Genomic DNA, 21307 nt, shown 5'->3' on the forward strand with positions numbered 1-21307 from the left:
CTATGGAAGAAGTTCCCAGAAGCAGTCGTGGCCCATAGCGTTATAGCAGTCAGCCAATTTGCACATGTGTAAAAGTTGAGACTGCCCACGAGCAGCACAGGTCAGCACAACCTTCTCTGTCTGTCACACGTCGACCGCAACTCGGTGCCAACCTCAACAAGAACAAGATGCAATGTTGCGTCAACGTCGACTCAATCACGTCCGGTCCTACAATGGTTCAGTCCGGCCAAAGAGCAAGATCTTGGCAGTCCTTTGTCCTCATTACCAGCATGGCAACATTCGACAATCATGTGGCAGTGAGTACGAGGCGCGTTTGGCCCCTTTCTGGTGGCGCAATCCTATAGACTGTTAGCATCTGTGTACAAGTGCGACGCTTCTCCACTTACTCAATGGCACAGACATCCGGAGCTTTCTTGATGTCGGATTTGGTGCCTGGGCTGATAAGAATAAATTGCCCGCCACTGCTGTGCCTGGCTCCATCGATTAACAGGTTAACACTGGTGTTTCTGTTGACCGCATCCATGAACACGTCGAATTCGTCGAGACAGCGAATTGGAACACCCATTGCGTCCCAAATCGAGAGCAACAGGCAGATCTGGGCGAATGACTTCTCTCCACCTGACAACGTCTTTGCGCTTCTCCCGGTTCCGTCACGTCTCGTAATATCGGGTTCGACGGCGATGTCCATCTCCTTCTTTCTATGATCAATGTGGAGCCGTCCGCGGAAGCCTCTCTCGCTGAGTTTGTGGATGAAGCCTGCCCTTGATCTAGCAGTGATATGGCCTCGAAACAATACCCACCGCCGTTTTCGCTCTCCAAGCGTTCTCGTGAGTTGCGCCTGTAAAGATTCAAACGAACTCATTTCCAGCTCAGCGGCCTTGTATGCCTTGGAAGTTTTCGATGCCTCGGCGGCGATATCATTCCGATCACCCACCTGGGATTGATATTTGCGATAATCTGCCGAAAGTTTTTCATGTTTTTTGTTCAGGCTCTCATATGTTTCGCCTTCGGGAAGGTTGACCCGTTCACAGACCTGCCGTGCTTGGTCTGTGAAGTTCGCAATTTTCTCATCCATTTCCTGCATCTTCCGTTCCAGCGTGCCACGGTCAGCTTTGGCGTCGTCAATCATAGCGACGGCTCTATTTTTCTCGCCCAGATCATGTGCGCGTTTCTTGCTGGCTTTCTGAGCGTTCAACTGCTCCTTATCGACCCTAGCTTCAGCATCTTTGATGCGGACATCCAGTTCGTTGCACTTTTGGGTCGCCTCGCGAAGTTTCTTGGTTTGTTCGTCAAGGGCAATGACCGAGTCTTGAAAAGAGCTCTCGTGAATGGTCTTTTGCTCCTCTGCCTCGCTCAATGATTGGCGCAGGGCCTCAAGCTTTCCACCCTCGACGCTATCGTCCCTGATGGCCTCTTTCAAACGTTCAACGTTGTCTTCCGCTTGCTGTACTGCAATTTCGAGCGCTCTCTTTCTGTCCGCATGTCGCTTGAGCGCCTGTCTTGCTTTAACATGCCGATCTTGAGCGCTGCGAAATTCTTGCTCTGCCCGTAGACGTTGGGCCTTGCACTCAGCAAGAACATCTTGTTGCCGACGGATTGCATCGTCAATATCTGTTTTCATCCGTGGAGAGCCGATAAACTCGTGCACCGGATCTTGCGCTGCTCGGCCGTTTCGATAAGACAAAACAGCACCCCTAACCTTGCTGCCTGGACTGAAACAATAGCACCGCTTGACATTGCGCAAAGGTGTAGCTTCCGAATAGAGTGCCTTGGAGGCTTCAGTCATGTCTGGAATGAGGATGCTTTGCTCAATTTGGTTGGAAATAATGACCTGTTTCCTGACCGCCTCGTTGTCGATTTCCAGAACGCTCAAGACGGTGGTGAATCGGGGATCCGGGAGATGTGGCTCAATATTCAGTGGGAGGCTGTTGGCGATGAAGATAGGCAGCATGCATTGAGTCCGTCGCATGATGCCGCTCAATAGATTTTCGTCCCGCTTGCTGGTGACTATAAATCCCGAAAGCGCGTTACCGAAGGATCTTTCCAAAATCGAAGACCATTCCGGTTTCAACAATCTAACATGCTTTCCCAGAGGGCCGACAGGTGCGTCCTGGAACCCCCTCTCCTGTTGTAGCGCTCGCAGAAGGTCCTGCATTCTGGGATGAAAAGCAAGATCTTGAGAGTTGCGGTTCTCTACCAGACGCTTGAGGTTGTTTTCCAGGTCGGTCACCCTCCGTTCCTCATTCTTCTTCGCTTCTCCAGTTTCAGCCTCAAGCCTTTGCATTCTCTCAATTTCCTCGACACATGCATCTCTTTGGTTCAGGTGATCCTGCAACTCCTGCTCCGCTCTTCTGACCGTTTCTTCGGCATCGTTGAGTTCGTTGATGCGGCGAGCAGCTCCTCCCCCATCGAGCTCGGCGAGTCTTTGCACTTCTTGTTCGATAGCTGCCTTTTTCTGTGTTATGGTTCTGTCAGCACTGACCAAGGCGTCACGGATTTGTCGCTGTTCAGCAGCGGCTTCTGAATAGTTCTTTTTCAGATCATGCTGTTGTGCCTGCAGCTCCTTCTTCTCGTCGTTGAGATGTTGGAGAGCTTCATTTGCCTCAGTATACCTGTTCGCGGTGGTGGCTGCAATTCGGTCGGATTCCTGATAGGCCGCGTCAAGCTCTTCAGCTTTCGCCTCTGCAGCCGCTATCTTTGCGTCTGCCTCTTGGAGCTCTTTGACATATTCATCTCGAATGTTCTCCTGAATAGCGACTTGGGCCCATGTCAGCTGTCGGCGATAATCTCGAAGCCTGTCACGCATAGCCTCGTATCTGTCGGATAGCGCAAGCTTGTTCGCCGCGCTGTCCGCCTTTCCCTTTAGAACTTTGAGATCCGGGGCCCTGGCGGCGATCTTTACTTTGATGTTGTCGAGCTGCTCCTCGATGAGTCGATAGTCCTGGTCAAGCTGCTCAAGTTGGACGCCCTTCATGAAGAATTTGTACTTCTCCGTGGGGCTCGAGCTTGCAATGAACTGACGCGCCTGATCTTGCGAGAGAACTGCCATTGGGTTTTCGATCTGCAACATCATATGATCGCAAATTTCTTCGAGATCAGACTTCCGAGTAGACACGATGCGGCCCTTTTCTGACTTCAGCTTGAATCCACTACTGCCAGTACGTGAGATATGGCGTTCAACTTGAATCGTCTTCCCATATACCTCGGGCATATATGCATTTTCACCTTGGTTCTTTAGCCTGCAGATGATGGTGGCGTGATCTGTTCCCTCTTTAATGAAGTTTTGCAGACGGGCTCCTCGATTCGTTGCCGAAGCCTTCCCCCCTAGACACAGGACGATGGCAGTGAGAATCGCACTCTTCCCACTGCCATTTTTGCCGCAGATAAAATTGATCAAGGGGCCAAGCTCGTAACTCATATCCTCGTGACACATGAAGTTCTTGAGCTGGACTCCCTCCAAGATGCCGTACTCTGCAGGCTCATTGTGAGCACCTTCTCTGCTCCGGGCCTCGATGGCTTGGGTGGCTGCAAGCAACGCCTCTTCGTCGTCTTCGTCTTCTTCTTCGTCGCTATCAGAACTAATCTCGGAAGGGGGAGTACTGGCATCTTCGCCATCAGCTCGATCACTCGAAGTATCAATGTGGGTGGACGATTCTTCGCTTGTCCGTCTTCTCTTATTCTAGCCTCTTGTTAGCACTGTTAAGCCTGATGTTCCTGAGGAAATGCCATACGGAGGAGGCGCGGGGGGGTGGGGACGACTCTCGACTGTCTTCGCTACCGTCGTCGCCGTCAGTGGGAGCAGGGCGCTTCTGAGGCGCCATTTGAGCGCTTCGCTCTAGACCAAACCGCTCTTTGAGGAGTGGTGATGCGCATGAAATGGAGATGTTGGAATGAGGCTTTGGGAAACCTCGCAATCGCCGCCTGCATCAACGGTGGGCGCGCCTGCGCGGTAATTGGCGTTTGGCGTTTTCACGCGTTGGGGCGTTGATCGACGGCTAAACTCCGGCTGTTAAGTCATCGGCCAAATGGGCCCGATGTCGCACAAGGCGAAAGGTCCTTAGTGGTTCGTTTCTACAGCATATTTATTTTCGCGCAGTTCGTATTGTATATTGAACTCGAACTTTGGTCTCCTCCAGCTTGAAGCCCCCTGACCGCGGTCTATTTTTAAAAGAATGGCTTCAACCTCAGCCAAGGATGGGGACAAGTTAAAAGCCAAGGTATGCAAGGACTTCTACGGGCCTCTCCGCGCGAAATTCGCACTTCTGACGCATGCATACGTTCAATAGCCGAGTGCCCTGCGCTCGATAATAGCTGGCTCGACAGCCGGGGCAGTCGAGATTGCCATAACATATCCCTTCGATCTCCTCAAGACACGATCGCAGCTTAACCGCCGATTACCCGACTCCAAGAAGCTTCCGTGGCCGCCCTTCCCCTCGAAAGAATGGTACACGGGTTGCACGACCGCGATCGTGGGGAACTCGGTCAAGGCTGGCGTTCGATTTCTCGCCTTTGACACATATAAACATCTGCTCTCGGACGACGATGGTCAAATATCCGGGCCTCGAACCGTCGCCGCGGGGTTTGGCGCCGGGGTCACAGAATCATTACTGGCGGTAACCCCATCGGAGTCAATAAAAACACAGCTGGTCGACGACAGGAAGAGGGCGCAGCCGAGAATGCGCGGCTTCATCCACGGGTCTGCGGTCATCGCCCGCGAGAAAGGGATTAGAGGCTTTTTTCAGGGATTCGTGCCCACGACGGCACGACAAGCCGCCAACAGTGCGGTTCGCTTCAGCACCTACACGAGCCTCAAGCAATTCGCCGAGGGCTATGTGGCGCCAGGCGAGAAGCTGGGATCTTTGACGACTTTCGCTTTAGGAGGCATCGCGGGCATCGTGACCGTCTACACGACCATGCCTCTCGACACGGTGAAAACCCGCATGCAGAGTCTAGAGGCCCGGTCAGTATACAAGAACACATTTAACTGCGCCGCGTCAATCTACAAGAACGAAGGCATATTAACCTTTTGGTCTGGTGCTCTACCACGACTCGGTCGTCTCACTCTCAGTGGCGGCATTGTCTTTACCATGTGAGTCTCCTCGGACCTCCGACCGGACCATGTTTTTTTTTTCTGGGAAGCATTCTGACCATCATCATGAATCCAGGTACGAGAAGACCATGCAGCTCCTCGACCTTGCAGATCCCGAGAGACGGTACATTTAATGAAAGATTTAGACAAGGAATCTGAACTCTCAAATAAAACAAAAAGCTTGCGTGATCCGAGAAGTATTGTGCAAAAGTTCTCAAGGGACGGCCCTGTCTCTGAAGAATGGGGGAATGCTGAAGCAGGTCTTCAGAGTAGGGAGCATTCTCCCGCCTTTCGCATGGCCGTCCTTCGGGAAGAGAAGGGCGTTTTATGAAATGTGGCTCGACCCCCAAAAGTGGCGGGAATCTGCATGCAGGTATAGATTCGCCCATGGAGGCCCTTGCTTTTGCTTGTCATTCTTGTTATCAAAATGATACCCAATATACACATATCTGAAAAACTACAGGCTGGTCCCCGCCCGTTGCTCGCTCTACTCCTTGACCTTGATCTCCCTCACGAGGCCCTCGCCCAGCCTCGCCATCTCCGCCAGCACTCCGTCCTGGTTGAACACGCACATGTCCTTTCCTTCTTCGGCCTCGCCCTCGGATTTGACGGGCACACTCGACCAGCCCAATCGCACCCGCCACTCCTTCCTCCCCGACACGGTCGGCCGCCACAGTCCCGCAATCACCTGTCCACCGTAGCGGTCGTAGAAGAACAGGGCCGCGGACCCGAACGCGTGGTTGAGATCGCGCAGGTACAGCTCGACGGGGTCGTACCCGATCGAGTCGACGTCCATGCTCTCGGCGATCTGGAGGTTCTTGAACTCTTGCGCACCGCTGTCCCTTCGAGACTTGGCTTTGGTACCTTTGCCTTTGAGTCCTGCACCGCGCACCACGGCAGGTTTCAAGTAGATCAGAAAGTCGTAATCTCCCAAAGGGCTTTCGAATAGGCTTGTCCACTGGTGTTCCGTCATGCTTGTCGATTTGCTCTCGACCAGTTCAATCGCCGCGCGCGCCAGTGCGGTCAGTCGACCCGCAACGACACGCGGAGGGTGTGCATTGACGGTCCACACGGTCCCGCTCGTGTCAATGTTCGTGCCCACGAACCACACCACGTTGTTCAGCTGCGGATCCAATTTCCTCCACGCCTCGAAACGGTTTCGGATCTCCGTAACATCCGCCGCGGTCAAGGAGTCTTGTGAGATGCTCGTATCAATGATTAATGGTGAATAAGCCCAATCCCACCTCGCAAGGAAGTGTAGGCATCGCAGAAACGCCACAGTTGCAGACCCGGGGACACTCCACGGTGCGGGCTGGAGGAAGATATGAGCGGCGATGAGTTCAAGAATTTCCTCGGGAACATGTTCGTGAAGCAGCAGGTGGGATGAGACCCATTTCTTCAGCAGGCGGACCGTACTGGACAAAGGCGGGAATCTGGTGATCAGGTTGCGAATAGTGGTCGTATGTATTGGTTTAGCCTGAAAGTCGCGTTTGTAAGTGGCTAGTGCGGTGGCAAGAGAGTCTCTAAGTGCACCATGGAGGGATTTGTCCGCCAGGGCAGTCTGAATGAGGTGAGCTTCCCGGTCATGGTAGATGCGAGCTCGGAAGCAGACTGGACTGATGCCAGGAGCTGGAGAAGGATAGATAATGTCGAGGAACGAGGTGTTGAAATAGCCTGTGCTGGCCGAGTCTGTATTCTCGATTCCTACACGAGTGGTGAGGCCTTGATCGTTTGAACTCAGCAACTCAGAAAGCTTAAGCAGAAACGCAATTTTCGTATGTTGGATGGCAGGCAGGGAGTCTGGCCACCTTGTGGAAGAGTCAAATTGGATGGAGATATCGATGGGGGACGAAACCGATGGTAGTAATGGATGAAGCGTAGAGCTCGAGCGCAAAGCCGGGTCTGCAGGGGAGATTGAGCGAATCGGCAGCGGTAGACCCTCAAGATTATGCAGACCGGATGTCAGGGTCTGGAACGTTGAATTGATCACCCGGAAAGCGTCCTTGGGGGTGAGGCCTGAAGTGTAGTTGCCGTCCCCCAGGACACTGGACTCCAGATTCTGACTCCTTGTTTCGAGCGAGCTCGGAAACAGTTTGAAATGCAAAGTTGCGAGATATGCGATGATCTGTAACGTCACTGGCCGGTCTCCTGCCCATACCAGACTTTCAGATATACTGCCGTCCTTGAACCGGCGCAACTCTGCCTTTTCGCCCCAGAACTCGCGGAATTTGGCAGCTTCTTCCTGTTCGTCTGCTGATGGGCCGCGGTCAACGAGGCGGTTGACATTTTCTGGATTAGCAAGCAACGCAACTTGCAACTCATATTTCTCTTTTCGGTGAGCAGGGGGCTTGTTGACAGGCCACCCTGACTCTTGAGGCAGCTTGACGTCGATCAAAGTAGTCCTGTCACCCAGTCCCTTTTTCAGGATCTTATACATTCTTTGCACAAAATTTCGTTCACCTGTGGTAGTTCTGACTAGATCTGCAGCTACTGTTACAGAATATATCTCGTCGTACTGCAGCAAGGGCACGGCGACGTTCAGCACAAAGGTTGCATCAAACCCGTTCTGGTTGCGAGAATTGAGCGCCGACAAGGAGACTTGAGCGTGATGACGAAGTAATTCATACGACCAAGGAGACATCTTATAGAGGATGTTGACACCCGTCTCCCCATCGTAGATGACTGGCACGTCCGAGCGCGGAAGGTCGAAATTAGCACCGTTGAGAAGCATCGGTTCCAGTAGATCTCGTCCGCCGAGTATCTGAAGCATAGCCTTGAAAAACTGTATGCTGCTGTACTGTTTCGAGAACAATGGGTGGCCGCGGTGACCGCCGGTGCGCGTCAGTAGTGCGCATATTATAGTCCATTCCAGGAAACCGAATCCGCTTGTCCGAGCGGAACTGGAAAAACCTCGTTGTCGAAGCCAGAGTTGGCCAATCCGGCAAGCTTCGTCAAAGGACGAGCTCCTTGTCGATTGGATGAGTTGGTCGAAGTGTAGGGTAGATGCGGCGTACCGTATTGCACTGTTGTAGAATGGAGATGACTGGCCATTTTGTTCTTGACTGCCCGGTATTTCTTGCCTGAGACAGTTCTTCGAAGGCAGCGTCTTTGCTATGGGTATTGAATGGTCGTTGAAACCCACAGCAATCTGGAACTTGAACTTGGATGGTTTCCTGTCCTTGACAACGAGGTCAATGACGGGTAAAAGATCGACATCATGCTTGTGTGCAAAGGAGATATCGAAGTCAACCTCTTCACTCTGCTTGATAGCTGACGCGACACAGGCGAGGTAAAATGCGCCCTTGTGACATGCCCGGTAGTTGAGATAATCCTTCTCCTGTAAGATACCATCAGGCATAATCGCTGTGATCTCCACGGCGTTCTCGTCCTTCAGGCTCAGACTCCATGGTAACGCGCCACCAACCAGAACCTGCTTCGGAGCAACAAAGTTGAACTTGTAGTTTGTACCTTTTGACGGCTGTGGCTGTGGGAATGGAATGTTCATTCCTTGGTGCCGAAGCAACTTTATGGCCTCCGTCACATGGACAGGCGGGATGTCCTTGATGTCTTTGATGAGCGATACCAATTTGTTCGAGAGAGTAGTCCATTTGGATCGCAGCTTGTCATAGTTTGGCGTCACCTCGGCGTTCAGATCAGCTACTTGAAGTCCGAGAATAGCTGACTTATTGATGCCCCCGGTAGGTAGCACTGGAGTCTTCGATGTAGACATCTGACTGAGCTTCGAAGTTGATTTCTGCGGCGGTGTCTTCGAAGCTAGACCATTCCTTGCGAGATTGTCTGGAACATCGTCACCGACATCGGAACTGGTAGAGGCTTTGCGAAGGTCGACATTATCTGTCCGTGAATCATGGCTGAGTTTCCGCCTCTTGGCTGAGTATTGTCCAACCGACATATTTGGTGTAGACATGTGCTGTCTGAAGATTTCCGGAGCGCTGTCGGGGAATGGACGAGGAATTATTCGATTATAGGAACCGCCACTGATTTGTTTCTGCCCGTGCCAGCCATATTCGCTGGTTTCATAACCATAGGCAATGCGGTTTCGAGAAGTCCATGTCCAAGTCGTCAATCATTCAAAACTTTTTTTGATGCCAAGAGTTGGGAAATCTGCTCGCAGCTCCCCACAGGTTTGGGAACGAGGTGGTGCCGCCCTATGCTCACTCCCGGAGGCGCGCGAGTAGGCCCTCTGCCGCACCCCGAGGTCTCAGGTATGCTTAATGGGGACTGACGCCTCGGACTGTCAGGAACTACTAACACATACACTGCAAAGCTGCCAAGAGGCTAGCCAGCCAGCCAGCTCAGATAGAAACCCAACCTTCTGAAGACGCATGAGAGCCACCGACTTCCTCTCATGCTTCGAGCCCCGTATAACCGAGTGGTTAGGATAGGCCTATTGATGCTTGAACCTACTATTTCTCTCTGCCTATCTACCAATAGGCCGTCCTTGCAGAAGAGATTAAATTGTGTCGATACGTTTCGTTGAGACTTGAGAGTGGAATAGTTGATGGGTATCTTGTCTGATCGTGGCATTGCAGATTGGGGCTAAATCATCAACTACCGTTCTAGCAGGATCTTGAAAGTGTCTGATCTACAGGGCTTGAAATTTTCTAGCAATTCAATTGGACAGCGTTATGGAGTTGATTCGAGTGATTCCTCCGCACATGCCGACGGTCAGGTCAAACGGGCATAATCTGTCGATGCTAGGATCTTCAACTACAGTGATAAGTCTAACTAGTCGCACGTTGGCTGTGCTTGTTTGTTGTATACTGCGATGCCACGCGATGTATCTGGCGCTGCTCATCTGCTCATCTGTACCATTCAACAATGTCCTCATTTGCCCAGAGCTTTCCAGTGGTGTTATCAATGTCACCCAAGGCCAAAAGCAGAGGAGTTTCAGCCCCACGCCAGGAATCTCGCATCCCAACCCCACCATTGATATCCGTCGCGACAAATCCAGGACAGCATGCATTGACCAGCACGCCCGAGGCAAGTCTCTTGTGTTGTTGGGCGACCACTTTGGTCAGAGCAGTGACCCCGGCCTTGCTCACGGGATAAGGAATCGGACCCCATCCATCGGCAATCTGTTGGCCTGATATTACACTCGCCAGGAACTCGTCCATGAGTTGGTTCACCTCTTGAGGTGACTGGGCCGTGTAGAATCTCTGTCTCAGGTTGGCCGGGTATCGAGCAATCTTGCTCACCAAGCTGGATACATTGACAATCCTGCCTCCTGGTCGCATCAGTGGTGAGAAGGCCTCGATGCAATTCAGGGTGCCGTAGTAGTTGCATTGCAGTGTCTCACGGACTGCGCGCTCGTCTGATGAGAGCACGATATGGTTAGATCGCGAGGCCAAGTCCACACGTCCAAGAGGAGGAGATGATGAGATTACCTGTTTCTGCCGACAGCGTTCCTGCGTTATTGACCAAAATATCGATCCCGCGATGTTCTCGCGAGACCGCTTCTGCGAAGTTTTGAATGCTTGATTTGACGTTGATGTCGAGTTCGTGAAAACGAATCTGGACCAGACCTCCATCATCGTCGAAGATGCGTTTGGTCTTTAGGTCTGTATCACTTAAAACGCTGCCGAGGGCTGGTAGGCCGCGCTCACTGGAACGGGCGGTCAGGTAGATTGTCAAGTGCTGATTGGATCTATGATATAGCTCTGAGAAGGCATATTCCAGTGCGATCCGACGAACCAATGCTAAGCCGACACCTTTGTTTGCACCAGTGACTATAGCCACGCGACGGTCATCAGGTGCCATGACAAGCTCATCACCTTGCTGATGTCCTTTCGAGATTGTTCAGTCGTCAACGCGGTCTTGATAAATGCATTAGGGCATGGCGTGCAGAGCAGTCGGGGAAATTGTGCCTAGGCCGAGCCAGTATGGCGAGTCGTCGTACACGACCAGGTTGACCAGACTGGACCAGCCTAACTGTTGCGGTAGTTGAACCTGTAAATCATTGAAAGAACACGTCCAAGAATGAGAAATTAATTGTGATAGTGTTGAGGATTTGTGACGATATGGCCTCCTTTGAAGGCAAAGTGGTGGCGATTACAGGTGAGTATCCAAAGCATTATCACCAATTACAATCACCTAATACCTCGCTTTCTAGGCGCAGCATCAGGGATCGGTCTTGCAAGTGCCAAAATACTAGCGAGTCGAGGTGCCGTTCTATCATTATGCGATGTTCAGCAAGAAAAGCTCGATGAAGCTGCTCAGATATGCCGAGATGCTGGAGCACGCGAGGTCGTGACATTTATTGTGGATGTACGGTACTCTGAGCAAGTCGACGACTGGATCAATTCGACCGTCCAAAAATACGGGAAAGTCGACTGTGCTGCCAACATTGCTGGACTTGGTGGTCCACTACAGACATTGACAGAAACCTCGGACAAAGACTGGGAGTTTGTGATGGGTGTCAATGCCACCGGATGGTGAGATTCTTTCCAAGACTGATGCCGGCAGTATGATCCAACTTTGACAAGTTTCAATTGCCTTCGTGCTCAATTGCGTGTCATGGAGTCTGGCTCGTCCATTGTGAATTGTGCCAGTATTTCTGGTTTCAAAGGCACAAGCAATTCTTCCGCATACACAGCTGCGTAAGTGGCGTATCACTTTGTTCGTAATTGCAGAGCCGCCTTTGCTGATCTCGAGCGAAAATAGGAAACACGCTGTTGTGGGACTCACAAGGGTTGCCGCCAGGGAGTACGGACTCAAAAACATCAGAGTGAATGCAATCACTCCGTAAGTGCCCTAGACCCCGTGCGTATCACCACACTTACACTGTTCAATTCTAGGGGCCTGGTCGAAACACCTTTGACCACTGGGTTAGAACAGAAGATGGGCATCACATTCCCATTCTCTCAAACAGCCTTGAATCGTAAGAGCCAGCCAACAGAACAGGCGAACACGATCGTCTTTCTTCTCAGCGAAGATAGTAGCTACACAACAGGCTCCATCGTTGTAGTTGACGGGGGTTGGACATGTTGAGATTGCGTGGAGTGGGCAATAGTGATCTATAGTCACACGATGAAGATCGCTTGCATGGCGAATGCTTAGAACTTGCATACACACAACAGACCATATTGACTATGTAACCATCGCTACGATATGGTATATCGCCACTGGATGATCTGGTGCCTTGGACAGAACAATCTTGCCTTCCCAACGAAGAGACCGAAATCAAATCCTTCCCATCCCCTATAGTGGCCTTTGTGCACTCAGTGCGAAACTGGGTGGTGAAATTAGTGAATTGTGTCAAACATCACTATAGGGCGCACGCACTACTTTTGATATAACTTGATCTTTCCATCGCAAAGTTCTGCCCTACATTTCTGAAGAAACCCCTCTATCTCATCCGGAGCGAGCCCGAGATAGCGTCGAAACTTTGGGAAAGATTTCGTGCGTAGGTTTGCGTAGAGAATACTCTTGGAAAGCTGGAATCATATACTCCTCAGCAACAGGCGGGCGACAACAAAAGACAACAAGTGGATTCGGTGTCGGCGTCGATGACAGCGGCTAATTTGCTTGGAAACGTACCTGGCCCACCCGTCGAGCTTTGGATTCAGATGACCATGGCGAGCAGGGGACTTCAAAGACTTCAGTCGCGATATTGACGAATCCCACTCGACTTAATTGATCTTTTAGCTGCTCCATGGTAGCCAAGGGTGAACCCCCGTTGACATGTGCCTGTTCATATAGGTTTTGCCATAAAAATGTTGAACTCTGGGCGCAAGTCTGTCCATCGGCAAAGTGTACGGCCGGTTCCACGTCATATATCTCGACAAATCCACCAGGTGCGAGCGACCTACACACAATTCAATGATCGACCTTCGATGAGTACCCCATCTTTCAACTCACCTGAACGTTTTGCCAAGTAGAGTCGAATAGTCATGCAAACGCTCCGATTGTAGGGAGAACCGGACCAGGTCGAATGAATTCTTGGGATGGATCCACTCGAGTTGAATGTCGTCTTGATAGAAGGTCAAGTTTAAGGGACACCTAAACAAGTAATCAGCGCTGTGTAGCAGAGCAATCTTTACCGCCATACCGTGGAGACGGTGTAACGATCGTCTCAATTGCGGTTACCCTTGAGGAAGGGTATTTGCGGGCAATGTCAACGGCCCATTCTCCGGTGCGGGCTGAAAGATCAAGTACATTCTGGGGATTCGATAGAGGAGAGATGAACAGTCGATCATTCAATAGCAATCTGAAAAGTTGGTGTTCGAGACCTGTTGTGCTCTTGACCTGTGGTGTTGATTAGCCAGGAACAAGGTCGCCCTCGCATTCTCACCTCTGCCTGAGTTGTGGCCGCCATTGTTATCTTCAGGGCTACCGGTCAACCCGAGAAGGACGCCGAGGATCACAACCATCACAACATCAAACGTGAGCGACGAGAGCATGAACAGACTATCTGACAAGTAGTTGGTACGGACGTTAGGTGGACGTTGGGTGGACATCGTCATCCCTCTCGCTTACAAAGACACTTTGATCGATTATTGCTGCTGTTGTCGTATGGATCGAGTCGTGCCAGTTTCATCGTGTTCAGCCGATCAACCAGTATGCCACGCTGTGCATGAACATTTGTAGTCTGTAACATAAGCGCTGGCTGCTAGTGTCTCAAGCAAGAAAACGATGAATGTTCTATAACACGTATGTACTCATGCACGGAAGCAAAGACTAGAGGAAGACCATGCCTACTTGGTAGTCAGAGCACCCCGAATTAACCCACTCGAATTAGCATTTCCAGTTCTTGAAACCACCCCAGGGCATCCAACAACATCAACATGTCTGGTTATGTCGAGTCTTTCAAGGCGCCGACTGAACTATTCACCCCGCTGCACATTGGGCGATACCAGCTGGCGCATCGCATTATCCTCGTAAGTCTCCTCAAACCCAGCAAGGGATTCACATTGAACATCGCCTGTAGGCTCCTTGTACCAGGTGTCGATCTCCAGCGCAGGTTCCGGGTGAATTGAACGCCGAATATTATTCCCAGCGTGCGACTCCAGGCGGGTTGTTGATCACTGAGGCTACATTCATCTCCGAGCGCGCTGGTGCATTCGCCAGAGTTCCCGGCATCTTCACCTCCGAGCACATCAGAGGATGGAAGACGGTTACCGATGCCGTGCATAGAAAGGGTGGATATATTTTCCTGCAGCTATGGCACACTGGACGGTTGGTTGATGAACAACAAAAACACGAGCCAAGCTAACGACAGATTGCCTCAGATGCCCTCCCGACGTGTCTCCATACCCGCCCTTGTCCAGTTCCAACAAACGACTCGAAGGGTGCTGCCCATTCAATCCCAACCAAGTGCCCTTTGCAGAGCCCAAGCCCATGACAATTGAAGACATGCACCAAGTTTGTCAGGATTACGCAAAAGCGGCCGCCAACGCAGTTGAGGCGGGGTTTGACGGCGTCGAGATTCATGCTGCTAATGGCTACTTGGTGGATCAATTCCTTTGTGACAATAGTATGTTCATGCAGAAGAACCACATGTGGTCTGGACTGATATATGGTGCCAGTTAATGACCGGACAGACGAGTTTGGAGGCAGTATCGAGAATCGAGCACGGTTTCCGCTGATGATCTTCGACGCACTGATCGCAAGCATAGGCGCCGACCGAGTCGGAATACGGCTTTCGCCATTCGGGAACGTCCACGGCGCCGCCGACTCGGATCCACATGCCACCTGGGGCTACGTGTGTCGAGAGCTGGAGAAGAGACATGTTGCCTACGTGCACCTCGTGGAACCTCGACATCACGACCTGTTCCAAACTACGGAGCAGAAGCTCAAGTTTCTCGAAGCGGCCGCAGCGCGAATGGGCCGAGAAGTGGAAGATGCGTTGACACTCCGTCCGTTCAAGAAAGCCCTGGGCTCGACGCCCATCATTGTCGCGGGTGGTGGGCTTGAGGTGGCTGTGAGTCGATTTGCAGACCACGAGGCCGATGGCCTGGCTTTTGGTCGGTTTTTCATCGCCAATCCTGACTTACCACATCGATTGAAACATGGTCTGCCGTTGAACCGGTGGGACCGCACACTCTTCTACACACCCGGCCCAAGGGGTTACACCGACTATCCTACAGCCTGATGGAGAGGACATTGCTCAGCTCACAAAACAGCATGCAATAGGAATAGAGTAACAGGGATCTTTGACTACTTTGCTCCACTCCTTCAGAGAAAGCGTACAGCAGTATGCTCCATTCTGTTCAGGAGCCACCGCCAGTGCCAAGTCGCCCATAGAGTCAGTCCCTTGACGTAGCGCTATAAGCTCCATAGCATCTCCGACCAGATTGAGGACGCAGGTAGTCCGAGTAGTCAAAGAGAGTGTCTGAATGATCGCGAATCAACTCGGGCGAGAGCTCTTGATCCGACTAAAACCCCGGGACCGCACCGAAGAAATAACGCCCAAACCCTTGGCCGCCAGCTTGAAGGAACTGTCCGGTCAGAGGGCAGGAGAGGTGGCACAAATAAGCAACCATGGCCGAGGGGGCGTCAGCCGGCAGTCGTTGCTCAATATAGCTCTTGACCGGACCGTCGTGTATCTCGGTCGTCATGTGCGTGGATCCCGTACTCTCTTGCCTTCCTGACGCAATATTAAGCCCCTAGGTGACCAACGCACCTTTGGCGGCCGTGTAGTACTGGATGTGCAAGGTACCAAAGATCGAGGCCGAGCTCATGGCGACGATCTGGCCCATTTTTTGCTCCATCATCCACGGCTACACCGCTTGACAGAGAGTCCATGCCGAATTGAAATGGACACCAATAATGCGTGCAATATCAGTCTCTGAGATGTCCTGAAAGGCTTTGAGTGCAGTGTATCCGGCGTTGCGGACTAGAATGTCGATGCGGCCGTACTTTCCAAGACTTTGCCACGATATCTGTGCAAGCTGACGCCGATGAGTCGTCCGCAACGAAACTGATAGCCTTGCCGCTGAAGAATGCAATTCTTGGCCACTGCAGCTTTCGCTGCGTCGGGATTGATGCCGACGATGGCAGGGGTGGCACCTCGCTGGGCGAGCACCGTGGCATGATAATATCCCATGCCTCCAGCCGCGCCGGTGACGATGGTCGCTTGGCCGTCAAAGGTCAACTGTTCAGTCGCCATACTGATTGGCAGCCAGATCCAGGGCTATGTGTAACGGAATGCCTGAGTGTGTTCAACTAAATATCTGGGTGGAAGGACTCAAAGCTTACTCCGCAAACGCCCGCTTTGGGCCATCCGAAAAACCGGGGGCAAAGTGGGTCAATGGAAGGCCCATTGCGTTTCGGAATATGTCTGACTGGCATTCCGATCAGTCGGCGTAGGTGAGATCATCTAAGCGGGATTCCTCATGGTCAAGGACGGACTTGAAAGTAGGATAAGTGGACCAGGATAGATAAGATCGATTCGTGAGAATTCGTGAGATAACCCAACTCTCGGACCCTTCACCGCGGTCCACGCGATGGTCGTTCGTGGTGCGGCCTGAGCTTCCCCTCAGGTACATTAAGTGGCTGAGTGGTTATCAATCCTATCATAACAGTAGCCAGATGACAAAATGGAGAAAGGCACTTCTAGCATTCGATCTTTAGAGGAAAAAAGTGTCGTCACGACCGACCGACCCTGCTTAGCAAAAGTACTGGTGTGGTAATACTGCAGTACATAAGCTGTCTCCGTCCCCTTGAGCGCCTTATCGAGGACAACCCCTGTGACACAAAGTCGTTAGAGGCAACTTGGTCTTCCCACATTATCTGTCAAATAATCTATCTGGTTCATTATCAAGATGACCGAGGTAGTCCTCGTCACCGGTGCTGCATCCGGGATCGGGCGTGCCTGCGCGGTGGAATTGAGTAAATCGGGCTATGATCTGCTGCTGTGGGACATTGACGGCAAGGGCCTAGAGGAGTCCCAAATGGAAGCTCTTTCTGCACGACAGTCTGCCCGAGTCAAGATCCGAGTCGTCAACGTGGCGGAACGAAACGAAGTGTCCGCGGCTGCAGAAGAAGCCAAAGCAACGAATCTTGGTGTCTCCAAGCTCGTCGCCGCAGCAGGCATCGTGCGGTTAGACGGTCTGACTAACAAACAGCCCGAAGCACACGACTTGGTCATGAAGGTAAACTACGAGGGTCTTGTCAACACCGTCCATGCCGTGTCCGGCAGCATCGTCCAGGCCAAAGGAGCCATCGTCCTCATTGGTTCCACCGAAGGCTTTCGCGGCGCCGCACCTATCCATGGGTACTGCGCGTCCAAACATGCTGTCCACGGATTTGGGCGCTGTGCGGCCATGGAACTGGGGCCCCTTGGTGTCCGACTTAACATCATTGCACCGGGCATGGTTGACACCCCGATGTATATGCCGGAGAAACTGGGTCCTGCCGCTGTCGCACTGGATCAGGCCCTTCAAAGTCGCACACCGTTGAGACGGCGTGGAAAAGCCTCGGAAGTTGCCACTGTAGCCAAATTTTTGCTGTCTGACGACGCAAGCTATGTCAGTGGTGCGACCATTGTTGTGGACGGAGGTCTGACCGTCTGATGATCGACGAAAGGGTGTTGCATGATTATCACCCTAGAAGCCACGGTGGTTTCGGATACACTGTCCGTTCACGAGAAGGCCGTGGTAGTATTGCCAGCTGACTAATGTACCTTAGATATGAATAGTTCTGTGTCATGATCTTATTGATATGGGAAGGCTACAACGCCGCACGAATCGCATGGAGAGTTAGTATATCACGAATAGCCTCGCTTAGGTGTTAGAAGCGGCCTTCACACGACCCAAGGCGGGATGTCCATAGGAAGGTCTACCGACCTCCGTAGCTCAGCGAGGCGCGTAGTAGAAGAATAAGGCTTAGTTACGTAAGAGTACGTAATCACTAAAAAAGGTAAGAAACGATATAGCGATATATCGAACTATAGGGAGTATATTAATATACCCTTCCTAGATACCTATTCGAGATATACTATCAGGACCTACGCCACACAGCGGGTACTGATCGATTGGTTGACTGCATGCAATTGCCGATCTGTAGTGCCTATGGATAACGACTCAACGCTTAGGAAGCGAGAAGAACATGTCTCCTGCCGAATTGTGAGGGTTGAGGTTCTTATAGCTTCCCCGCGTCTACTGTCACGTGGGGTGAGCACTAGACTAAGTCTGCCGAGAGCCTTGTGCTCTGACCCGATAACCTTGTCCTATAGCCTTACCTGCTGACAAGTCTTGTGTACCGCGCCTGGTTCACCTGCCCTACGTTACCCTCATGTATTGTGAGGGTGAAGTAGGGTGCCTGAGCGAGGCTGTTCGTGACACTTAGTGACGCCTGGATTGTGTTGGGCTATCTCTAGCTAGATAAGAAGAAGAGAGGTGCGCGAGGTGCTATTGTAGACGGTGGGCAGGCAATCCCAACAGGGAAGGTAACACGAGGTGCGTCATGTGACCATAACACCTGTCGGGATACTCTACACTTCAGCGGTCTTGCACATTATGGAGCACCCAGGACTGAAACTTTTCGCCTGCCTTACCCTGCGGGATCCCCATGATTTTATCAAAGACTGGAGAGTCATGTACCTCCCCTGGGCTGTTAAGGAAGTCGACCTCGATTTCCTGAGACTGTATGGAGCCAAATATCAATCAAGCGGCTCTGAAGAAATGAAAAAGGGATCGAATAACGAAACTTACCTTCAGCTTTTCCACGAACTCGACAATGTCGTCAATAAATAGTTCATTCCCACCTGCAATCACACAGAACTTGTGGTCTTTCAAGGGAGCCCACCAGTCGGATGGCGCCATCAGAGGTACATTGTAGTTATCCAACCCAGCCCTGCCTAGGAAGAGTTGAGACCATTCTTGCAGTGGCTGGACATCCAGACAATCCTTAGCTGTGTTGGTTCGAAATGACGGGGAGTCCGTGGTAAAGGTCACCCATGGTGAGAGCAGGATCGTGGCGGGAGGAAGGTGAGGCCCAACAACTGCCGGTACAGGCACATTGCTGTGAGGATGAGCGAAAAGCGACAAAAGAGACAATGCCAGATGGCCACCAGCTGAATCGCCGCCGAGTATAATCTAAGCGATGAGTTAACGACTCATCGTACGACTCCGAAACCAAGATTCGAGGACAACTTGCATTCGCGGATGGGATGCGGAGTTCCTGGAGCAGAAACTTGAAGACGTTGTTTGCCTGGCAGAGCTGTGCAGGGTATTGCGAATCTGGAGTCAGTCCTACCCCCAAGGTCAGCCATTTGTCATAATCTGCCTGTACTACTCACCATATTCGAGTACTGCCACGCCGAGCGATGAACCTCGAGTCTCTGCCTCATTCACGAGCTCCAAAAACAATTCGAAATGAGCAGATGTTGCAGGAAGCACGTATCCTCCCCCTTATGAGAGAGTAGAAGTCAGGCAGCCCAAACCCTCAAAACATCTTAGAGTGATCACGAACCGTGGAAAAAAAGAAGCACTATCTTCGCAGTCTTCTGCCCAATCCATAACAACCTACTTCCGTCGCTGGTCACCGAAGTTTCCTGGGGAAGCGAATTTTCGTGCATGAAACGCTCATATGTTTTCGAGGTCGACGGGTTCATGGCCCTGATGGATCAGTCAGGTTCCCATCCTCCATCCTGCTGCGCTCGAATCTAGAGCTCACTGCAGTTGAGGGACCGGGACGTGTTTGGTGTAAGCTCTCATCACAGCGAGAAGAACGTAGGTTTTGTAGGTGAGGGTAGTTCGGCGACTCGAAAAGAGTCCCATGACCATCGCTCGGACGGCGTCAATGGCTTTTCTACATAGTCAGTGATCTCAAAATCAATTTGCAAATATGACTTTCGTACCTATTTTGCCAAAAGCTATAGAGAGCTGTATAAAGCCCATTGTTACTTGAGGTTTGCTGCCTGAAGACCGAATCAGACTGCGCTACAGAGTCATCGACCACACTTAGCTCCAGGGGGACGTCGTTGTAAATATTAAGTACTCAAGTAGGTAGGGTAATACGTCGTGTTGTGTACGGAAATCGACGGAATTGGAGCGCGGAATTGTCTTCATTCAGAATGATCACCATTACTATTTATTCCATCGATCGCGAATTTGCTCTTTTTGGAAACAATTTCATCTTGAGATTGTTGCTCAGTAACATTGTGGGGGTACGCGGGACTGACTGGTCCAGCTAAATCTACAACTGATACAACGCACGAGTGCGTTAATATACGCACTCAGTCACCTTGAGTGTCTTGAGGTATCCTTCTGGGTGCAGGTCAAAGGGTACCTGTTGAGGATAGCCGGTTTTCCCAGTCTCAAGGTAGTTCTTGACAGCTGTCTGGTACATCGTCTCCAGTCTATCTTCCTCCTCAAGAAATTCAACTTCAGACTTGCCCTCCTGAGTATAGGTATCACGGTCTCGATTCCACTTGGTGGTATTTTCGTCGATCTTTGTAAGCGTGTAGGTTGCGTCAACGCCAGTATCGAGCTGAGGGCCGTACCACCTGAGCGTCTTGAAGCCGTAAACGTAGGGTGGTTCGCACTTGGTAATTTCCCATTCGCCGACGAGATCAAACTTGCCCTCTTCATATGCGTACTCAAAGAATCGCTCTCCTAACTTCATGGTGCGGGAAACAGACTGTGTATCCTTCTCACCACCGGCACCATGCATTCTCCATGCTTGCAATTTCAGTTTGAAAGCCCAATTGTAGGGAGCGGTGACAAAATCCCAGACTTCTTGGATCGGTTTGTTGATTATCACCTCGGTATTGGCGTGCTTGACCGCGCGACCCATTTTCGAGTTGATTCGAGGAAAAGCGACTCTTGTCAATTACGAGTCAATGAACTTTGACTAATTGAAAAGGTATCTGCCACTTGTATAGTTATTTGTTGGCAAGTAGAGCAGTTGGACATTACTAGCTATCGGTGCCCCGTGACACTACTTTATATGCAGCATATACAAAGTCCGAGTCGTAAGGTAACGAACCACTAACATGTCATCTTTTCCCCATACTATAAGGCGACCCCGCTGTATCCCTATAAACGTGCTGATACTCGAGGAAATGCCATGACAGAACCAGCAAGAGCCAGCGTCGCTCAAAACGACCATGTGCTTAAAGAGTGAGGAGAGCCCCATAAACCCAAGACCACTCGAAAGGTCTTAAACGTGTAGGCTTCATGGTAGCTTGTGCAGGGGAAATGCGAACCGGTCTATAAACTAGAATGCTCACAGCGCAGTCCTCCCAGACGT

The 21307-nt window shown here is 51.4% G+C and overlaps 11 protein-coding genes across 11 annotated transcripts; 4 read left to right on the top strand and 7 right to left on the bottom strand.

The window, feature by feature from the left end:
- Positions 1-382: 382 nt before the first annotated feature.
- AYO20_09671 (hypothetical protein) lies at positions 383-3821 on the bottom strand (the record flags this gene model as incomplete). Its single annotated transcript, XM_022647940.1, has 2 exons — positions 383-3679; positions 3732-3821. 2 exons carry the CDS (start codon positions 3819-3821, stop codon positions 383-385), a joined length of 3387 nt encoding a protein of 1128 aa, XP_022496085.1.
- Positions 3822-4172: 351 nt separating this feature from the next.
- Positions 4173-5223, top strand: AYO20_09672 (hypothetical protein; the record flags this gene model as incomplete). Its single annotated transcript, XM_022647941.1, has 3 exons — positions 4173-4217; positions 4287-5089; positions 5166-5223. The coding sequence occupies 3 exons, from the start codon at positions 4173-4175 to the stop codon at positions 5221-5223; spliced, it is 906 nt and encodes a 301-aa protein (XP_022496086.1).
- A 353-nt stretch (positions 5224-5576) lies between these two features.
- On the bottom strand, positions 5577-9002 carry AYO20_09673 (hypothetical protein; the record flags this gene model as incomplete). Its single annotated transcript, XM_022647942.1, has 1 exon — positions 5577-9002. The coding sequence occupies one exon, from the start codon at positions 9000-9002 to the stop codon at positions 5577-5579; it is 3426 nt and encodes a 1141-aa protein (XP_022496087.1).
- A 910-nt stretch (positions 9003-9912) lies between these two features.
- AYO20_09674 (hypothetical protein) lies at positions 9913-10870 on the bottom strand (the record flags this gene model as incomplete). The annotated part of the gene is made up of 2 exons (XM_022647943.1): positions 9913-10424; positions 10498-10870. The coding sequence occupies 2 exons, from the start codon at positions 10868-10870 to the stop codon at positions 9913-9915; spliced, it is 885 nt and encodes a 294-aa protein (XP_022496088.1).
- A 260-nt stretch (positions 10871-11130) lies between these two features.
- AYO20_09675 (hypothetical protein) lies at positions 11131-12100 on the top strand (the record flags this gene model as incomplete). Its single annotated transcript, XM_022647944.1, has 5 exons — positions 11131-11167; positions 11223-11544; positions 11596-11709; positions 11774-11854; positions 11908-12100. The coding sequence occupies 5 exons, from the start codon at positions 11131-11133 to the stop codon at positions 12098-12100; spliced, it is 747 nt and encodes a 248-aa protein (XP_022496089.1).
- Positions 12101-12628: 528 nt separating this feature from the next.
- On the bottom strand, positions 12629-13569 carry AYO20_09676 (hypothetical protein; the record flags this gene model as incomplete). The annotated part of the gene is made up of 4 exons (XM_022647945.1): positions 12629-12917; positions 12971-13111; positions 13161-13251; positions 13404-13569. The coding sequence occupies 4 exons, from the start codon at positions 13567-13569 to the stop codon at positions 12629-12631; spliced, it is 687 nt and encodes a 228-aa protein (XP_022496090.1).
- Positions 13570-13896: 327 nt separating this feature from the next.
- On the top strand, positions 13897-15203 carry AYO20_09677 (hypothetical protein; the record flags this gene model as incomplete). Its single annotated transcript, XM_022647946.1, has 4 exons — positions 13897-13989; positions 14040-14287; positions 14341-14585; positions 14638-15203. The coding sequence occupies 4 exons, from the start codon at positions 13897-13899 to the stop codon at positions 15201-15203; spliced, it is 1152 nt and encodes a 383-aa protein (XP_022496091.1).
- A 628-nt stretch (positions 15204-15831) lies between these two features.
- Positions 15832-16220, bottom strand: AYO20_09678 (hypothetical protein; the record flags this gene model as incomplete). The annotated part of the gene is made up of 2 exons (XM_022647947.1): positions 15832-15917; positions 15971-16220. The coding sequence occupies 2 exons, from the start codon at positions 16218-16220 to the stop codon at positions 15832-15834; spliced, it is 336 nt and encodes a 111-aa protein (XP_022496092.1).
- A 655-nt stretch (positions 16221-16875) lies between these two features.
- AYO20_09679 (hypothetical protein) lies at positions 16876-17625 on the top strand (the record flags this gene model as incomplete). Its single annotated transcript, XM_022647948.1, has 1 exon — positions 16876-17625. One exon carries the CDS (start codon positions 16876-16878, stop codon positions 17623-17625), a length of 750 nt encoding a protein of 249 aa, XP_022496093.1.
- A 927-nt stretch (positions 17626-18552) lies between these two features.
- On the bottom strand, positions 18553-19953 carry AYO20_09680 (ATP-dependent RNA helicase DDX54/DBP10; the record flags this gene model as incomplete). Its single annotated transcript, XM_022647949.1, has 7 exons — positions 18553-18696; positions 18766-19075; positions 19179-19305; positions 19353-19463; positions 19583-19671; positions 19730-19859; positions 19914-19953. The coding sequence occupies 7 exons, from the start codon at positions 19951-19953 to the stop codon at positions 18553-18555; spliced, it is 951 nt and encodes a 316-aa protein (XP_022496094.1).
- A 325-nt stretch (positions 19954-20278) lies between these two features.
- On the bottom strand, positions 20279-20851 carry AYO20_09681 (hypothetical protein; the record flags this gene model as incomplete). Its single annotated transcript, XM_022647950.1, has 1 exon — positions 20279-20851. One exon carries the CDS (start codon positions 20849-20851, stop codon positions 20279-20281), a length of 573 nt encoding a protein of 190 aa, XP_022496095.1.
- Positions 20852-21307: the final 456 nt, after the last annotated feature.

Source organism: Fonsecaea nubica (assembly GCF_001646965.1).
Source record: "Fonsecaea nubica strain CBS 269.64 chromosome Unknown Scaff92, whole genome shotgun sequence".
Classification (NCBI taxonomy): domain Eukaryota; kingdom Fungi; phylum Ascomycota; class Eurotiomycetes; order Chaetothyriales; family Herpotrichiellaceae; genus Fonsecaea; species Fonsecaea nubica.